This window comes from Podarcis gaigeae, assembly GCF_964106915.1.
Source record: "Podarcis gaigeae genome assembly, chromosome: 9".
Lineage (NCBI taxonomy): Eukaryota > Metazoa > Chordata > Lepidosauria > Squamata > Lacertidae > Podarcis > Podarcis gaigeae.
In genome coordinates this window covers 36,905,261-36,920,184 of record NC_139685.1, presented here as the reverse complement: position 1 = coordinate 36,920,184, position 14,924 = coordinate 36,905,261, and the positions used below count along the sequence as shown (strand labels likewise).

The 14,924-nt window shown below is 39.7% G+C and overlaps 1 protein-coding gene across 4 annotated transcripts in view; it reads right to left on the bottom strand.

Annotated features, from left to right (window-relative positions):
• Nucleotides 1–14,924, bottom strand: part of MARCHF1 (membrane associated ring-CH-type finger 1) — a 117,197-nt gene that overhangs the window by 89,714 nt on the left and 12,559 nt on the right. The window contains exon 2 of one of the 4 annotated variants that reach the window (XM_083755928.1): nt 2,620–3,343. The exons of 2 other annotated variants lie outside the window; for them this stretch is intronic. Coding sequence is in view for 1 of the 2 variants with exons in the window: in XM_083755926.1 (XP_083612052.1) it covers nt 2,227–2,236 (10 nt within the window). In the remaining variant the exon portion in view is untranslated. Of the gene's footprint in view, nt 1–2,226; nt 2,249–2,619; nt 3,344–14,924 lie in introns of those variants that run through there. One more of the 4 variants, XM_083755926.1, reaches the window with a different exon arrangement.

Here is a 14,924-nt window from a genome sequence, read left to right as displayed (position 1 = left end):
GTAGATAAATAGGCACTGCTCCGGCAGGAAGGTAAACGGCTTTTCCGTGCCCTGCTCTGGTTCGCCAGAAGTAGCTTAGTCATGCTGGCCACATGACCTGGAAGCTGTACGCCGGCTCCCTCGGCCAATAAAGTGAGATGAGCGCCGCAAGCCAAGAGTCAGTCACGACTGGACCTAATGGTCAGGGGTCCCTTTACCTTTACCATATCCATCTTGCTAATTTTTCCCTTGTGTAACTTCTCACAAATAGAAGATAAGGAACCAAACCTGTCTCTGGTCTATACCATTTCAAAACGTAAGTTGGAGAGGGATGTTACACTGAATGCTCCTCCATATTTTAGAAGAAAACAAAACAAACAAACAAAAAAACTCTGCATCCTGAATTGACACAATGCAGAAGAGGTGCCTTGTCTAATTGATATAACTAAGCAGGTACTGAAAATGGCCTGTTTTCAACAGATGCAGCTTGGACACTGAGAAAATTTGGCACATTTTCAGATTTAAATGGTTCAAGTTGAAAATTGATTAGTGTGGACATGTTGGTTGCACTCTTCAATCAACCATAAGCCATAATTGGTTAGGAAGCCTGCTGCAGTTCTTAGTCCTGCCTTAGCTATATGCAATATTTATTTAAGCAAATAACAATCTTATTTTGACACTACCTGAGCTATAATGAAGCCTGCTTTTCTGTTTAAATTAGTATGGTCTTATTTGTGCAATTTTACATAGAACAGATGACACTAGGGTTTCTGTATCTAAGCGCTCACCTTTCGCTACGGGTGATGTTGCGGTCAGGCATCCAGGTCCTTGCAGTGATCCGACATAGGGGCGGGGAGTTGATGCCCCTCTTGTGCTGACCCCGGCCATGTCACTGGCGCTGGGCGGGTCCACATCCTGTGTGGTCCTGCTGGCCAATCCGTGTCATCAAAGGGTGTGGCCGTGATAAATTTAACCACAGCAAAGATATGAGGTCTCTCCACTCTTGCCCTTTAACTGGATCTCCCAACCCACCCACCCTCTTTTTATGCTTTGCTATGACACGACCATGCTATGGACAAATGTCAGCCACCATATTGTTGGGGCCAGGTAGGAATTTTTCCACTTGGCAAATTGGCACCAGCCATTTGGTATTCGCCAACCTTGTAGCAATTGCCAGAACTTTGAGAGGTTAGGAATTGGGTAAACCTTAGTTTGGATGGAGGCAAGTTTGTAGCCTCCACCTGCCCCTCCTCATCCTGTAGATCCTGTCCGATGCCTGGACATGGGCTGGGGCCATTCCACAACAGCAATGGGGACCCCTTGGGATGTCCCTATTTGATGTAAGTCATAAGGCTCCTCCTATTGGTGGTTTACCCTTAGGTGGACTCTCTGCAGATGGGCAGGAGTCGAAATATAGGTTGGCTTCACCTAATGCCTAAGCCAAACCACTCACATCTGTAACCAATAAAGTTGTGGCTTATTTGATCACACACACCTAAATACTTGTGTCTGTGTGTTCATTAATTACTAGGGAACTGTGGGTCACGGGGCCTTGGCATGCAAGTGATAATTTCTAAAAACCTGAAAACCTGGAAGACATTAAAAATGATCTCATATTGCTCAAATATCAGATCCTGCCTAATTAGGAAATTCTATCTTACTGAGCCTCAGCATTCACTCAGTGATAAAATATGCTGCCCAAGGAATTTAAAAGGCATGTATGTCAAAGCTATTTAGGTTTCACACCTAGGAGAATATAGCTGATGACCTTAGAAAAATGTTTTATAAAATGCTGTGGCGATCACCATTTCAATCATATCCTACAAATTATCCCCAAATCACCCCCATCTTCTTTAAGAATAAAGTGCTTTAACAGAGTTTAGAAAGAATGATCTGAGTTTAAGCAGGAAAAGGATATACCCTCTTCTTCCTTCTGATAATGCTCTGTTTAAGATTCAAGATTCACTGGGTGATATCTGATATATATGTACTGAACCTGTCCGCTGATTTCAATGAGTCTACGCAAAGCAAACACTGGTTATCACCCATGATTGATTGACTCTTGGGCAGAAAACCCCTACCTGAAACTCAGGATAGGATTTATTCAGCAGAACAGTTTAGAACTTTATATTATTTAAGAGCAATATCTACATTTATAAAAGGAAGAAAAATATTACAACTCAGTAGATGTCATTATAAAACTAAAAGATAATATATATTGTATCTGTGTTTATTTATGTTACCTACCTTGAGTCATGAGATACAACAACATGAATTGAGAGAACAGAGCATAAATAAATCTACCAAGGCGATAACTATTCTTCTGCCATTTCCTCCTTGGAACAAAAGCCAACCCTATTTCCAAACAAACACTCTTGTAGCACTAATCACAGATGACTCACAGTCTCATCTGGTTTTGCACTTAAGCACATAAGAAATTACATTGTCCCAAGCATGTGGGTTAGTAGGAAAACATAATTTATTTGTTTGCACACATTTTGACCTTTTAAAAAGAGCATTTATGCAAACTGTATTCTCTACTTAAAAGTAAGAAAGCTAGCAGAAACGACTCTTGCAGGTGCATCTTCATATGTATGTATGAATGAATGCATATTCATATGTAAGAATGTAACTACTTACATTCATAAATAAAGCACTGTGTGTGGTCGGGGCATGTGTAACTCCATTAAACAGATGGAAAACCTTCTAGGCCTTTTAATAGTTGTACTCCCTCCAGAATGGTGTTATGCTACTTTTTTCAATAAAAAGTTAGTATGCAATTTTAATGTTGCATTTTTTCTGGATTGCATTTTATTGATATTTGTAAGCCACCCTGGGAAAAACATGATTGTAGACTGGGGAATTAATATTATAATGAACACATAAGCACATGTGTGACTGTGTATATATTTGTCACAATATTTCAAACCCTTCAAAAGCATAAAACTCTTTTCCAAAATTCCCTGAATCTTTCACTAATCAGGAAAGGAGGGGTAATATGTTATAGTGAAAAGATAAGGACTAGATTATTTGAAGGACCATCTTCTCTCCAATGAATATATCCATGTATTATGTCTTTCTTTGTATTCAGAAACCCGTTTAGCTGTACGGCCACGGTTGTGAAATTCCAGCTGGCACTTTTTCCTATTTTGCCAGGCATTTGGCTTATTTTAATTATTTTCCTGTCATTGTGGTTTCTGTTGATGCTGTTCCTGTTACTTTTAATTGTGTTATTAACTGTATTTAATTGGGTTGTATCCAATCCTGCATGCATCCAGTTCCACTTGCACAACAGGACATCTCCTTCCTAGCCCTGTGAGCTGTCAATATGTCCTCCAACCCTCTGGAGCAGATTTTGCAGGAGCTGCAGGAAAGAGGAGAGATAGGAAAAATTCCAGTGTGTAAGTGGCAGCAGAGAGGGTGGAGCCAGGGTGGGCATGATTAGCTTAGTATACATGAACATATTTTAGGTCTTGTGGACAAAGGCAGTCTAGAGGGCCAAAATTAAGCCCAGGCAGGAAGAGGTCTACACATAAACTAAATCAGGAGACAACAGAAAGCTTGGTAAGCAAAAACAAAACAACAAACAGGAATAATAAAAAAACAGGAATAAAGAAACATAGGTATACAAAAATGGGCATGACTATTGTCATAAAGAAGCAGAAGTTTTTAATATTTAGCCAATTTTAATTCTAGATTCTGATATTTCAGCCATTAGTTTATGTATCTTTATATTACAGTATCTATAAATCTAAATTTAAATTTGATAGAACCAGAGATTGCTTGAACTCAGTAGTATATGCTACAAAGACACTATTAGTTACTGATTTTATGCTTATGCAAATAACATGCTCTCTGAAATGTATTTCTTTTTGCTCTTCAAGCAATGTAGAAGATGAAAAAAACCTTTATAAAGCAGCTGGTCCTTATCACTATATATGTAAAACAGTCTTTTATTCTGTAACTGTAGTGCAGAGATTTCAGAAGACTGTTCCAAAATGTATTAATGTAAGCAGTTTAATCTTGTCCCACTGTGGCACTGTCTCCTTTGAAGTGATTTAATCTGAATCACACAAACACAACTTTACATTTTGTTAGAAGTCTTTAATTCTTCAAGCAACATTCATCTGAGTTGATCTAATGAATTATATAACAGGGGAGAGACCAATGTGACCCTTTTTAGTAAAAAGATTTATATCAGTTGTTTATCAATCAACTGTGATGAAATTTCAAGATAGAGTGTGTGCTAAAATTAGAGGTGGGCTGGTGGAGGGTCTTTCATGGCTTTGGGACAGAAAGAGATTTATTCAGTGCGGGAGGGCTGGTTCAGTGGTTCACTATATTGCAAGACAGGACGCGGGTGACGCTGTGGGTTAAACCACAGAGCCTAGGGCTTACCAATCAAAAGGTCCCTGCTCCTGCCAACCTAGCAGTTCGAAAGCACACAGTGCAAGTAGATAAATAGGTACCGCTGCAGAGGGAAGGTAAACAGCGTTTCCGTGCGCTGCTCTGGTTCGCCAGAAGCGGCTTAGTCATGCTGGCCACATGACCTGGAAGCTGTACGCCAGCTCCCTCAGCCAGTAAAGCGAGATGAGCGCCACAACCCCAGAGTCGTCAGTGACTGTACCTAGAGGTCAAGGGTCCCTTTACCTTTACCTTTATACTGCAAGACAAGTCCTGCTTTCTTTTCTTTACATTGTTTTTTTTAACAACAAAACACTCTTCCCAGTTTTTCTATCTCATTTTCTCCTCTTGTTGGTTCAGACTTCAATGAAATGACATAGCAAGGAAGAAGCAGCTAGGCAAGAAAACTTGGGAGAAACTCATCCAAAATAACAGGACTAAAGAGTGCTCAGGACACCTCTCTAGATTCATCTGTTATAACAGTGGAGTGAAGGTCTCAGCGGATGCAAGTGGTTTTATCCCCATAATGCTTTGGAATGTTTAGATCTAGTTGCTGCAGGCAATTCCAGAGAAATGTTTTAATCAGAATTTGCAGTATCATGTAAAAGAGGTGGTCAGGTGATCAGGTTTGTGACACTGAAGCACGGCCCATTACTTCACCTGAGTCTAGAAAACAACCCCACTTCCAGTTTAAAGAACATAACAGAAGTTCAGGTTTCACTACTCATTTTGCTAATCTCATAAAACACTTAAGAAAATCATAATATGCTATTTCCCAAAATGCACAACAGCAGCATAAACCAATAGGTAATTATAATTGCTCGTAACAACAGCAGAGAGAAAGTGACATGAATTCCGCTCCTGTCACCAAAGTAAGCAGCATCTCCTCGGGGCATTTCAGCAGGCAAAAGCAATACCAGGTTTCTCTATGTCTCAAAGGGAACAAAATTAGCCCTACTGTGAGATGATATTAGAATGCGTATTATATTAGTATACTAATGGGGATAAAGAGTTGCTTCACCTCCCGGGATAATTATGTGTAATCTAATTTCCTGGAAACAGGTTACTGCACAAACCAATTATAATAGCATCTCCTTTTAAAGAATAACTTGTTCCCTGCAAAATACATTTATACATTAGTTTGCTTGCTGAGGGGGAGAAGAGGAGCAATGTCCCTCCCCCACATGCTGCTGCCAGTATTAAAAATAACCTCCTGAAATTAGCACCAGATTTATGTGTTATACTGTTCTCCATTTCTAATTAATTCCACAGAACTGTTCTTCATTTCAAAATTTTGTTTTCTCATAATCAAAGCAGAACTGAATCTAATCACCATTTTATCTTGGAAACTATTGTTATATTAGCAAGTGCTACACTACTGACTTGGGTTGTTCATAAAAGGATAAAAACAGACTGCAAGTGGAACAGCACCATCAATTTATGAAAACATTATTATAAAGTCCAAACTTTCCAACTTTTAAATTTCTTGATTTATACTGGAAATGTGTTGTTTTTACAAAAAATACATCAATTGATGCCTATTTAGAAGTAGACATCTATTTAGCAGTAAAGTTATTTGAGTTCAGTGAGGCTTTGTGATGTTACAATACAGTTAATCCCACCTATGTTCCTTTATTATTAATTTTAAAATTAATATTATGCTTTGACAATATGTAGCAAAAGCCATTATACATCAAACATTCTTGGTTCTCATGAAAAAGAAAGAAAGAAGTGAACTACAAAAGAGGGGGAAAGGAAAGGAAAGGAAAGGAAAGACAAGGAAATGACATGTGAAGAGGGGAGAGGGACAGCATAACAAATACTATATAATACTATGAAAAAATTAAAAGGAAAGGAAGAATGTTGCAATTTACTTTGTCATTCCAGAAACGTAAAAACTGGTATGTTTATTTAGGAAGCTATTTGCATTACAAAACCAAGTGGTAAAGTTTACGGTTCTAAACTAACCAGAGCTAATGTGCTCAATTACAGTTAGTAATTTTTAAGAGTCTTCCCTAGCCAAATAAGCTCTCAATAGCTTTTCCTTCCAGCTAATTTCCCTGCCCTTCATTCACCCCCCAGCACTCACTCACAACCAGAAACAGATGCTGTACAGCAGTTTTCCTCTGCTTCCAGCTCCTCCTGCTGTTTTAACTTCAGATATTTCAAGGACTACTGCCTTGAATTCACTCTCTGGTCACCCTGCTACTTGAAGCCCTCTTGCACTGGGCTCTGTTGCCTAATGGATGCTGCATGTGTTGCTGCTCTGCTTTGCTACCAGCTCCAGGTTTTCTTCCAGCAGGTTTCTCTCAGATAACCAGGCTTATTCCTTTCTCTATGCTTCCCCAACCAACAACTGATCTACAGCTAACAGAGCTTTTCTCTCCCCCATCTAGAAACTCTGACCAATAATGTTCTTACCCCTGTTTGGACCCTCATCTAGTAAGCCTTCTTTCAGTGGACCATCTGTGGTTCTGTATGGACATTCTAACTACCTATCAGGTTTAATTACCCCCTTCACCTATCAAATTTGTATTTTATCATACACCCAGTCCATATATAAACAGAATTTTGTGACTTTTTTTTTTAGTTTACAAAAGGTAAGAAGTGCTGAGTTTATAAAATTATGTATGGCATGGGAGAAAGTGAATAGAAAAAAGCTGTTTACTTCTCTCTCACAACGCAATAGAACTCATGGACTTAATCAAGCTGAATGTTGGAAGATTCAGGCAGAGAGAAAAAAGTACTTATCAGAAAAGTGTAACATATAACAAAAATTAATCTGCATAAAAACTGTGCCCCTCAAAGGTCAGTACTGCACTCCTGTGAGGTCTGAGCCCTTGGTGGCTGTCCAATTGGCCTAAGGACAGCATAAGCCCTGCCTATCTGCACCACTCCTTTGTGGGAGGAGACTCACCATATATTTCTGCAAAGGTATATTGAAGGCACACATCAAAAATTTGTCCATTGTGGTGTTTTAGCTTTGGTAATGTCAGGGGCTGAACTTAGGGGGAATGGTGGGGACCTCCTCTCTTCTCCTGAACCTTCCCGAGGACAGGAGGGCAGTATAGATTTAGAACAGTGGTTTGAAGAAGGGCATAGTTCAGAGGCTGCAGAGAACAGAAGCTGGGAAATATTGGAAGAGGAGCAGCAGGAAGAAAAAGCAGGGCAGGGGCGTAGGAAGGGGTGTGGGAGGGTGCAGTCCGATCCGGGTGTCACCCTGAGGGGGGTGACAAAATGGTGGGCAGCACTCACTGCCGGGCTCTGAGCTGTCCGTCTGGTGCCCCCCCCCCCAGCTGTAGGGCGGCCAAGGGCTCGTGTGTGCAGCCGGGCAGTTCGCCCTGCACCGGGTGCTAGAGAGGCTTCCTCTGCCACTGCACCAGGGGAGCGACAGCTGGCAGACTCAGTGTCCTGGAAAAACATTCCTGTCTGCCCCCCTCCCATGACCAGGCAGGCATTGAGGGTATTAGAATAGAGAGCTGAGAGGCAGAAAGCTCAGATTAACCTACGCAGGAGTGACGTCAAATAGGGGAGACATAGAGGGGTTGGAGCAATGCCATTATTAGGGAAGGCTGCATTCCTTTGTAGTTCTCTGTGAATTACTGAATAAATTGCTTGGTAAGAACTTTTATTGTTTCTCTGATTCTGGGCTGCCACCATGGGAGGGATCTGATCCCCCAAAGCCTGACAGGTAAGGCCAGTACTCTTGATATGAAATACCACGTGCATAGCAGATGGGGTGCAGCATCAGCCTACACAATCTGCACTATGTCACTCTCCTGATCTGTTTTAGAAAGATGCAGATAAAAGGTCTAGCATTTGCTACGTCTGGCAGCACTTGTTTTGGAATATCAGACATGCAAAGCATATAATCCAGAAAAATTATCAGAGGAAATTTAACACACACACACAAGCATATCTTAATTTATGCTTTATTTGGAGCATTTTTTAGAGCGGGGGAATATATCCATGATTAATAAGCTGCAATGAAGTACAATAAGTCTGTTACTTACACACATTTAGCTTGTGCGCATTCAGCTTTACGCATGTGGCAATAAATAAAAAGGGGATGGAAAGGGGTGGGGTTTGGAGGGGAAATGATATTGGCAATCCCACCCACCATTGACCCCAATGTGTTTTGACTACATGTGGTTTTGGCTTTAGGCGCAATCCCTGAAATGTAATCCCCATGTAAGTTTGTGGACCTCTGTATGTACCATGCCAGGAAGTTGGCAACGCAGCACAATCCTATTCATGTCTAATCAGAACTAAATTACATTGAGTTCAATGGGATTACTTCCAGCGAAGTAAAATAGGACTGTAGCTTTTAAGCTAATAAATAATAACAACAACAATAATAATAAGCAATACAGTCTTATACTTGTCTGGATCATGAGAGTGCCGTTGCAATGATTACGTTATTTTAGAACTGATCTAATAAGCAGAAAATGAGAGCTCCTCTTATTAACTTGCTGTTACCAAAGCAACATATGTGAGCAGTAGGAGATCCAGAAAGATGCATAATTCTTTCTTACATTGTAATGAGCTAATTAGTTTGTGGCCTTTGCTTTCAATTATTTATTGCTACAGATTCTGCTCTTACTCTTCCCCAAACATTACACTGTAATTGTATTCCAGTTTTAGGGCTAATTTCATTAAGGAACATGCTTCTGAAAGATCCTACATTTGCCAGTCCTGTCTATTCTTTATTAGTTAAGAAGGATGAGAGATCAGGCATACAAACACTTCTTCTGACAAATTTATGCGCCTTTAAAAACTATGCAACAAGCTATAACTCAACAGGTGTCATTTGTTTCCTAACATGGTGATGCAATGATGATAGATGCTTTATCTACTGGATTTAACATATACGTACTTGTTAAGACTACGTACTTGTCAAGAGTCCTACCAGAAAAAAAGTTGAGCAATCTTATCTAAGTTATGAATAGCAGGGACTTCAGGACATAAAAACTGGCAAGGTCCTATTAAATAAATTATCATGAATCTAACGGGCCTGATGTTTAAGGGATATGACCAACATGCTCAGATAGGAACTCTTTTGTGTAAGAAGCAAGAAGTATGGCTTCACCATTGTGGGTGAAATCCTATAAGCAGGACAGATTAAATTGTAATTTGGTATAAAGAAGCAATTCAACTCCCTCTCCTATTCAACGAAAATTCATGCTCTAGCAGCACTTCAGATAATAGCTTTTGTTCCCAGTGTAAGCATCGACAAATATAGGTAAAAGGGAAATGGTTTTGTCCAATTCCACTTTGTATTCCAGCTCCGTGGTCCAAACTCTGTGTCTAGGGGGATGGGAAACCCTTTGAAACAATGTGCAAGGTGGTGGAGGGATAAAGGGGAATGGCAGAAAATTGCCTCCCCTCCTCTTCTATTAGCAGATAACTCCACTGGATCAAAAGCTGTTGATCAAAACCTACAAGCAGGATGACAACACTGGATTTCACCCGCAACAGTGAAGCCGTACTTCTTGCTTCTTACACAAAAGACAGCAACGTAGGAAAACTACTGCTTAGTAGAGCTGTTACATTAGAAGTTTCTTTATTCAAATGTGTGCAAATCTAGGCTGCAAAGCTAAGCACGCCTTTTCTGTTTTCTGCAAGAGCAATGTGTTCTTTTTTAGATATTCCATATATCAGCTTGCTCATTCACTCTTTTCTATCCTCTAAGGCCAAAACATTCAAAGTGAATTTTAAATTCAGTGAATCACACAATCTTTGAAACTGTTTGGATTAAGTAAAAAAATACTTTCAAAGATTGCAGTATGGGTGCTTGAATGCTCATTTGTTTGATCTCTTGTGCTTTAGTATTCTGTCATTTCTCCATTATGTACTTTGGTATTCATTCAGTTTGTTGTTCCTTTGTTGTTTCTTCAAACAAAACTTGCAGCATCAATGTTGAAAGCTGGTGAAGTAGCGATCTTCTTAGATAAGTTGGATAATTAAATGAAGACCCAAACCAATAAACAGAAACTAATAAAAGCAAGAGATTATATTTCACAAATTTATTAAAGGTACAAATTAAGGACAAGGTATTCATTACTCTGTGTGAATAACTCAAATTAAAGTTGGTTAGTTAATATGCATAGCAGTTCCTTCAATTTACATTTTAACTGTGAGTTCTGAAACTGAAATGGGGTTCAACTCCTCAAGAAGTTAAGACTGCGATCCCTAGAAGTCAACAGCATGCACACAACTTTCTGAAATTCAATGTAGTAGTTCCCACCATTAAAATGGAAACTCCTTTTTAAGCCTTGTCATGTTTCTAAGCCACTTTGATCCAGCATTGGCAGTTACTGGGCAAAACACACAAGACGCCTCATTTTTAATTTTATTTTAAGGCGGCACTGTTTGAACTTGATAGCATTCAGTTCTCAACCCAGTCAGTCCGTGTTGGTTTCCACTATCAGGGAGACTACATCTTTATATGCCTTTTAAGATGTCAGTATAACTAGATTCATGATTCAAGTTTTGCTGCTTGAAAGCATTTCACTTTTAAATGGGCCACAGAGAATATAGATCCCTAGGAATCAATGGCAAATGCAGCTATGCTCACTGAAACTAAGGCCACACTAGTTTTACACAAGTTTTTGGGCTTCCTATGAAAATCTAAGCTGGGGGGAAAATGTTTTCTCAATACCTATGGCACACATATTTAATATGGGGGTATATTAAATGACCGCTGGTGTATATGTATATTTAATGTATATTAAATGACTGCTGGAAGACCCTATGACCCTGTTCTGTTGTACAGCTACACCACCAGTTGCCACTGCTACAACATAGCCATGTTTAACAACCTGCAGCATCAACAGCATAACAATAAAAATGAAAATATAGAAACAGTGATAGACACGCCCAGAGCATCCCATGAAACTTCAGCACTATCTACTCACAATTCTGTGGAGCATCAATGCCCCCACAATAGCCATGCATGAAAAGCACAGCTGTGGCTTACCTGCTCTATGATATCACAGCAGGTTAAGAGGCCTGCATAAATAGAGCATGCAGCACTGTTGTTCAGAGGAAAAGGGCAAAGGACGAAATTTGGGAGAGAGAATGGGAATTTCAATCCCCCATGGAAACATTTGAATCTGGCCACTCTACAAAGCAAAGCATATGTTTTGAACTCCAGGAGGAAAAGGAAGTGACAGCAGGATCACTTGAAAAACAGACAGCCTCAGAACCAGACATACAGACAATAGTCTTTATAGCAGATGTGGGGAATATTTGGCCTGCCAGATGTTGCTGAACTACAACTCCCATCAGCCTTAGCAAGCATGGCCAGAGTTGGAGGACAAGTTCATGATATGCCCCCACCCACCCCCCTTTTTTGTAAACCATTACGGGTTCATTTTACAATCAAGATTTTGTTAAATAAATAAATATTTATGGCACCTTTGATGTATGGAATAATTTACATTATTCTTATATTATTGAACACCTCTTTGATGTAGGGTTGTGGTTCCCCCCATTTTACAGACGGACAAGAGAAGCTAGGAACTTGGCATAATGCTGTCCTTTGCCCCTTTCTCAATTGCTTCCCGTTATCCCCACAGTTACCATTTGTCCTAGCAGGAAAAACATACATGTGCACATTATGTTACATCATTGGAACTCATCACAGAGCCAAGCCATTTTAGTATTTTTGCTGGGGATTGGGATAGACTGTATAATCTAGAAGGCACTACGAAGGAGCTGTTTAGAGCATTACAGAAGGCAATACTGATGCACTTAAACCCAAAATAGTAACTTAAAATCTAAAGCATTACAACTCATGACATTTTAAAAATGCTTAATGGCAACTTGTACAACAGTTATGGAATTCTTAATTTATAAATACACAGTGTGGCTCTTACACTTTATGAGGAAGCTATAATTTGGAAGCTTTCAGCTTGTAAGCTGTGCATAATTTTATACTGCTGTAGCTAATTAACATTTTTAGTGTAATCATCTGTCTTGTTTTTAACTTTAAGTCAAAGAAAGCACAAAATGGAAGTTTTGTGAGTTTATACCTAAATTGTGGATGTACTATCCAAGATATTCTTATAAACCAATATGATGGCAAATGAAATAATTTTCCAGACAGCTCAAAACAGATCTATAGCACTCCCTGCAATAGAAAGGTACAGAAATCTCTATAGATGTAGGCTAAAGGAGACTCCAGAGAACAGGCAAAAATTATAAACATCCCCAGACATAGGAAGATAATGGGGACCAATTATTATGCAAAGCATCTACGTCTGGATCACGTGCAGGAGACAGTACAGAAATACAGATTTATGACTATAATAACAAAAACTATATTGAAATGAAAAAAGGCAAACCAAATACAGGAGAAAGGAAAGGAAGACAAGGCAGGAAGAACATAAAAAAGAACAAAATGTTCTTTTGAATAGCAGCTTCCATGAATCAGCCATGGTTTGTTGAGCAAGTCACAATAAGTCCCTCAGGCAAGCAAAGAAACTGCAGTTGTTTCACCCAAGAACCTTGCAGCCATGAACTAGAATTTCTAGGCAACAGCTAGCCAAGCCAACAAACAAGCCAACCCTGAAGGGTGAAGTGGAAATAGTCAGTATTGGATTTTCCTTCCTTCTAAGAGCTTCCTGTACCATCTTAAGTAGATGTAACAATAAGGGAAACTACCTAAAAGTTAAGTTGTGCCTTCAATATGCAGTCTTGCATAGATGTTAGAAAAGTAGTAGATTGGTCTGTTTAGCTTTTCCTCCCTTTATAAAGCAGCTGGAATGCAAGGTGAACTGGCTTAAAGGGGGGGGGTGATTACCATGGTAGTGTTGTGCAGGAAAAGGAGCCTGTTGCCAGTTAAAATGATGAGAAAGAGAGAGCGCAAGAGAATTCTTTCTGGCAAAGTGGAACCAACAGTCACTTAGTCTAAGGACTGGTTTCTTTTTCTAGCTACTCTTGCCTCTGTAGCTTGGAGAGCAGCTGGGGCATGGCACCAAAACAAACCAAGGTTAAGTGAAGATCCTAGGTCTGGATAGAACAACAAACCAAAGTGAAAATAAGACAAGATTCATAAGCCGTGTTTTCAAATTGTGGCTGGTTGTCCAGGGTGCGTTTGGATGTGCAAAGAAGCCACAACTGGAGCACACAAACTACAAATTAGCATTACAAGAGAATGTAGCCCATGGAGTTGCCAGTGTGGTATTTCCTAATTTTTCAACAACTTCTGTCATCCCTGAACATTGGCCAAAGTTGCTGGGGCTGATGCACATCTGGGAAGGACTGGCAGGGCTCTGATGAATGTGTGGTGGAGCCAGGGGAGACGGAGGCTGATCTGGGAGATAGGGAGCCAGCGATAGATGGGGTTTTGTGCCACCCACAAGGTAGAAGCCAAGGCTGGTGGAAGGAAATGAGTCTGAGCAATCAGAGGCAGGTTGTGTGAGAAGTGGAGGAAGAGGTTGTTCAGGCAAGGGTAGGTCTGGTCAAATCCTCATCACCCCCTGCTCCACTGCCTCCTAGAACCAGGAGGAGCTTAAAGAGGCAAATGCAACAGCAACTTCTGCTAAATATGAGACAGGTGTTCCCTTTGTTTGTCTTTTTGCAGCCTACTGAAGACCTTGCTCTTTCTACAAGGCTTTTAAGTAGCACTTTTTCCCAGTCTGCGTCTGCACTGGAATTGTTTTTAAGTGTTTGGTTTCCTTTAGGAGGAAGGGTGGCATGTAAAAAATAATTTTAAAAAGAGATTCCAGAGCAATGGCATGATATGCACACAGGGTTGTTGTCTGGAATTCAATAATAATTTCCATCATATTTTTCATCTGGAATAAAATTAAATTTTATTTTAAGCAATTTAAATCAAGTGAAGATTAATTGCATAATCACAATTTATAGCACAAGATTGCACTATTTATTTTGGATAAGTTATCCAAGGACTACTACTCCCAATTTTGTATTCTATCATTATTATATTGGCGTCGTCATTCTATTTGGGAGTATAAACTGAAGGGTGAACCCATCTGCCTCTTTCCCTTCTGTTGTATTTACAATTGGAGTGGTTAAGAGAAGTGGCAAGGCTTCACAAAGAAATAGCCAATCTGCATTAAGTGAACTTGTGTATATCCAAATAATTTCCTTTGCCCCTATCAATTATTCACTATTATTCATTATTACATAATTTGTAGAGGGATAGTCTCAGCAGCTGCTCCTCAAGCATACCTTCTCAGATGTTTGTTATTATCATCATCTAACAATATTTGTTGCAAGCAACACTCAAAACAGAACACAAATGTAAAATCTAAAACATTAAAAAACAAATGAAAGCAACTGAAAGCAGCAACAACATAACAATGCAACATGCAGAAAAACTAACAGCAGAATACACTGCACATATGAAACATTAATTGATCCACTCTGTATCTGTACACTGCCACAATTCTTCCTAGGGACTGGGAACACAAGGCCCAAGCCACCTGTCTTTTGCCAGGCTCTCCTTTTCTCTCTCCTTCCCCTCTCACCCTTCACCTTGCTTTCTTCTCATGCCCATATGTTAAGGGTTC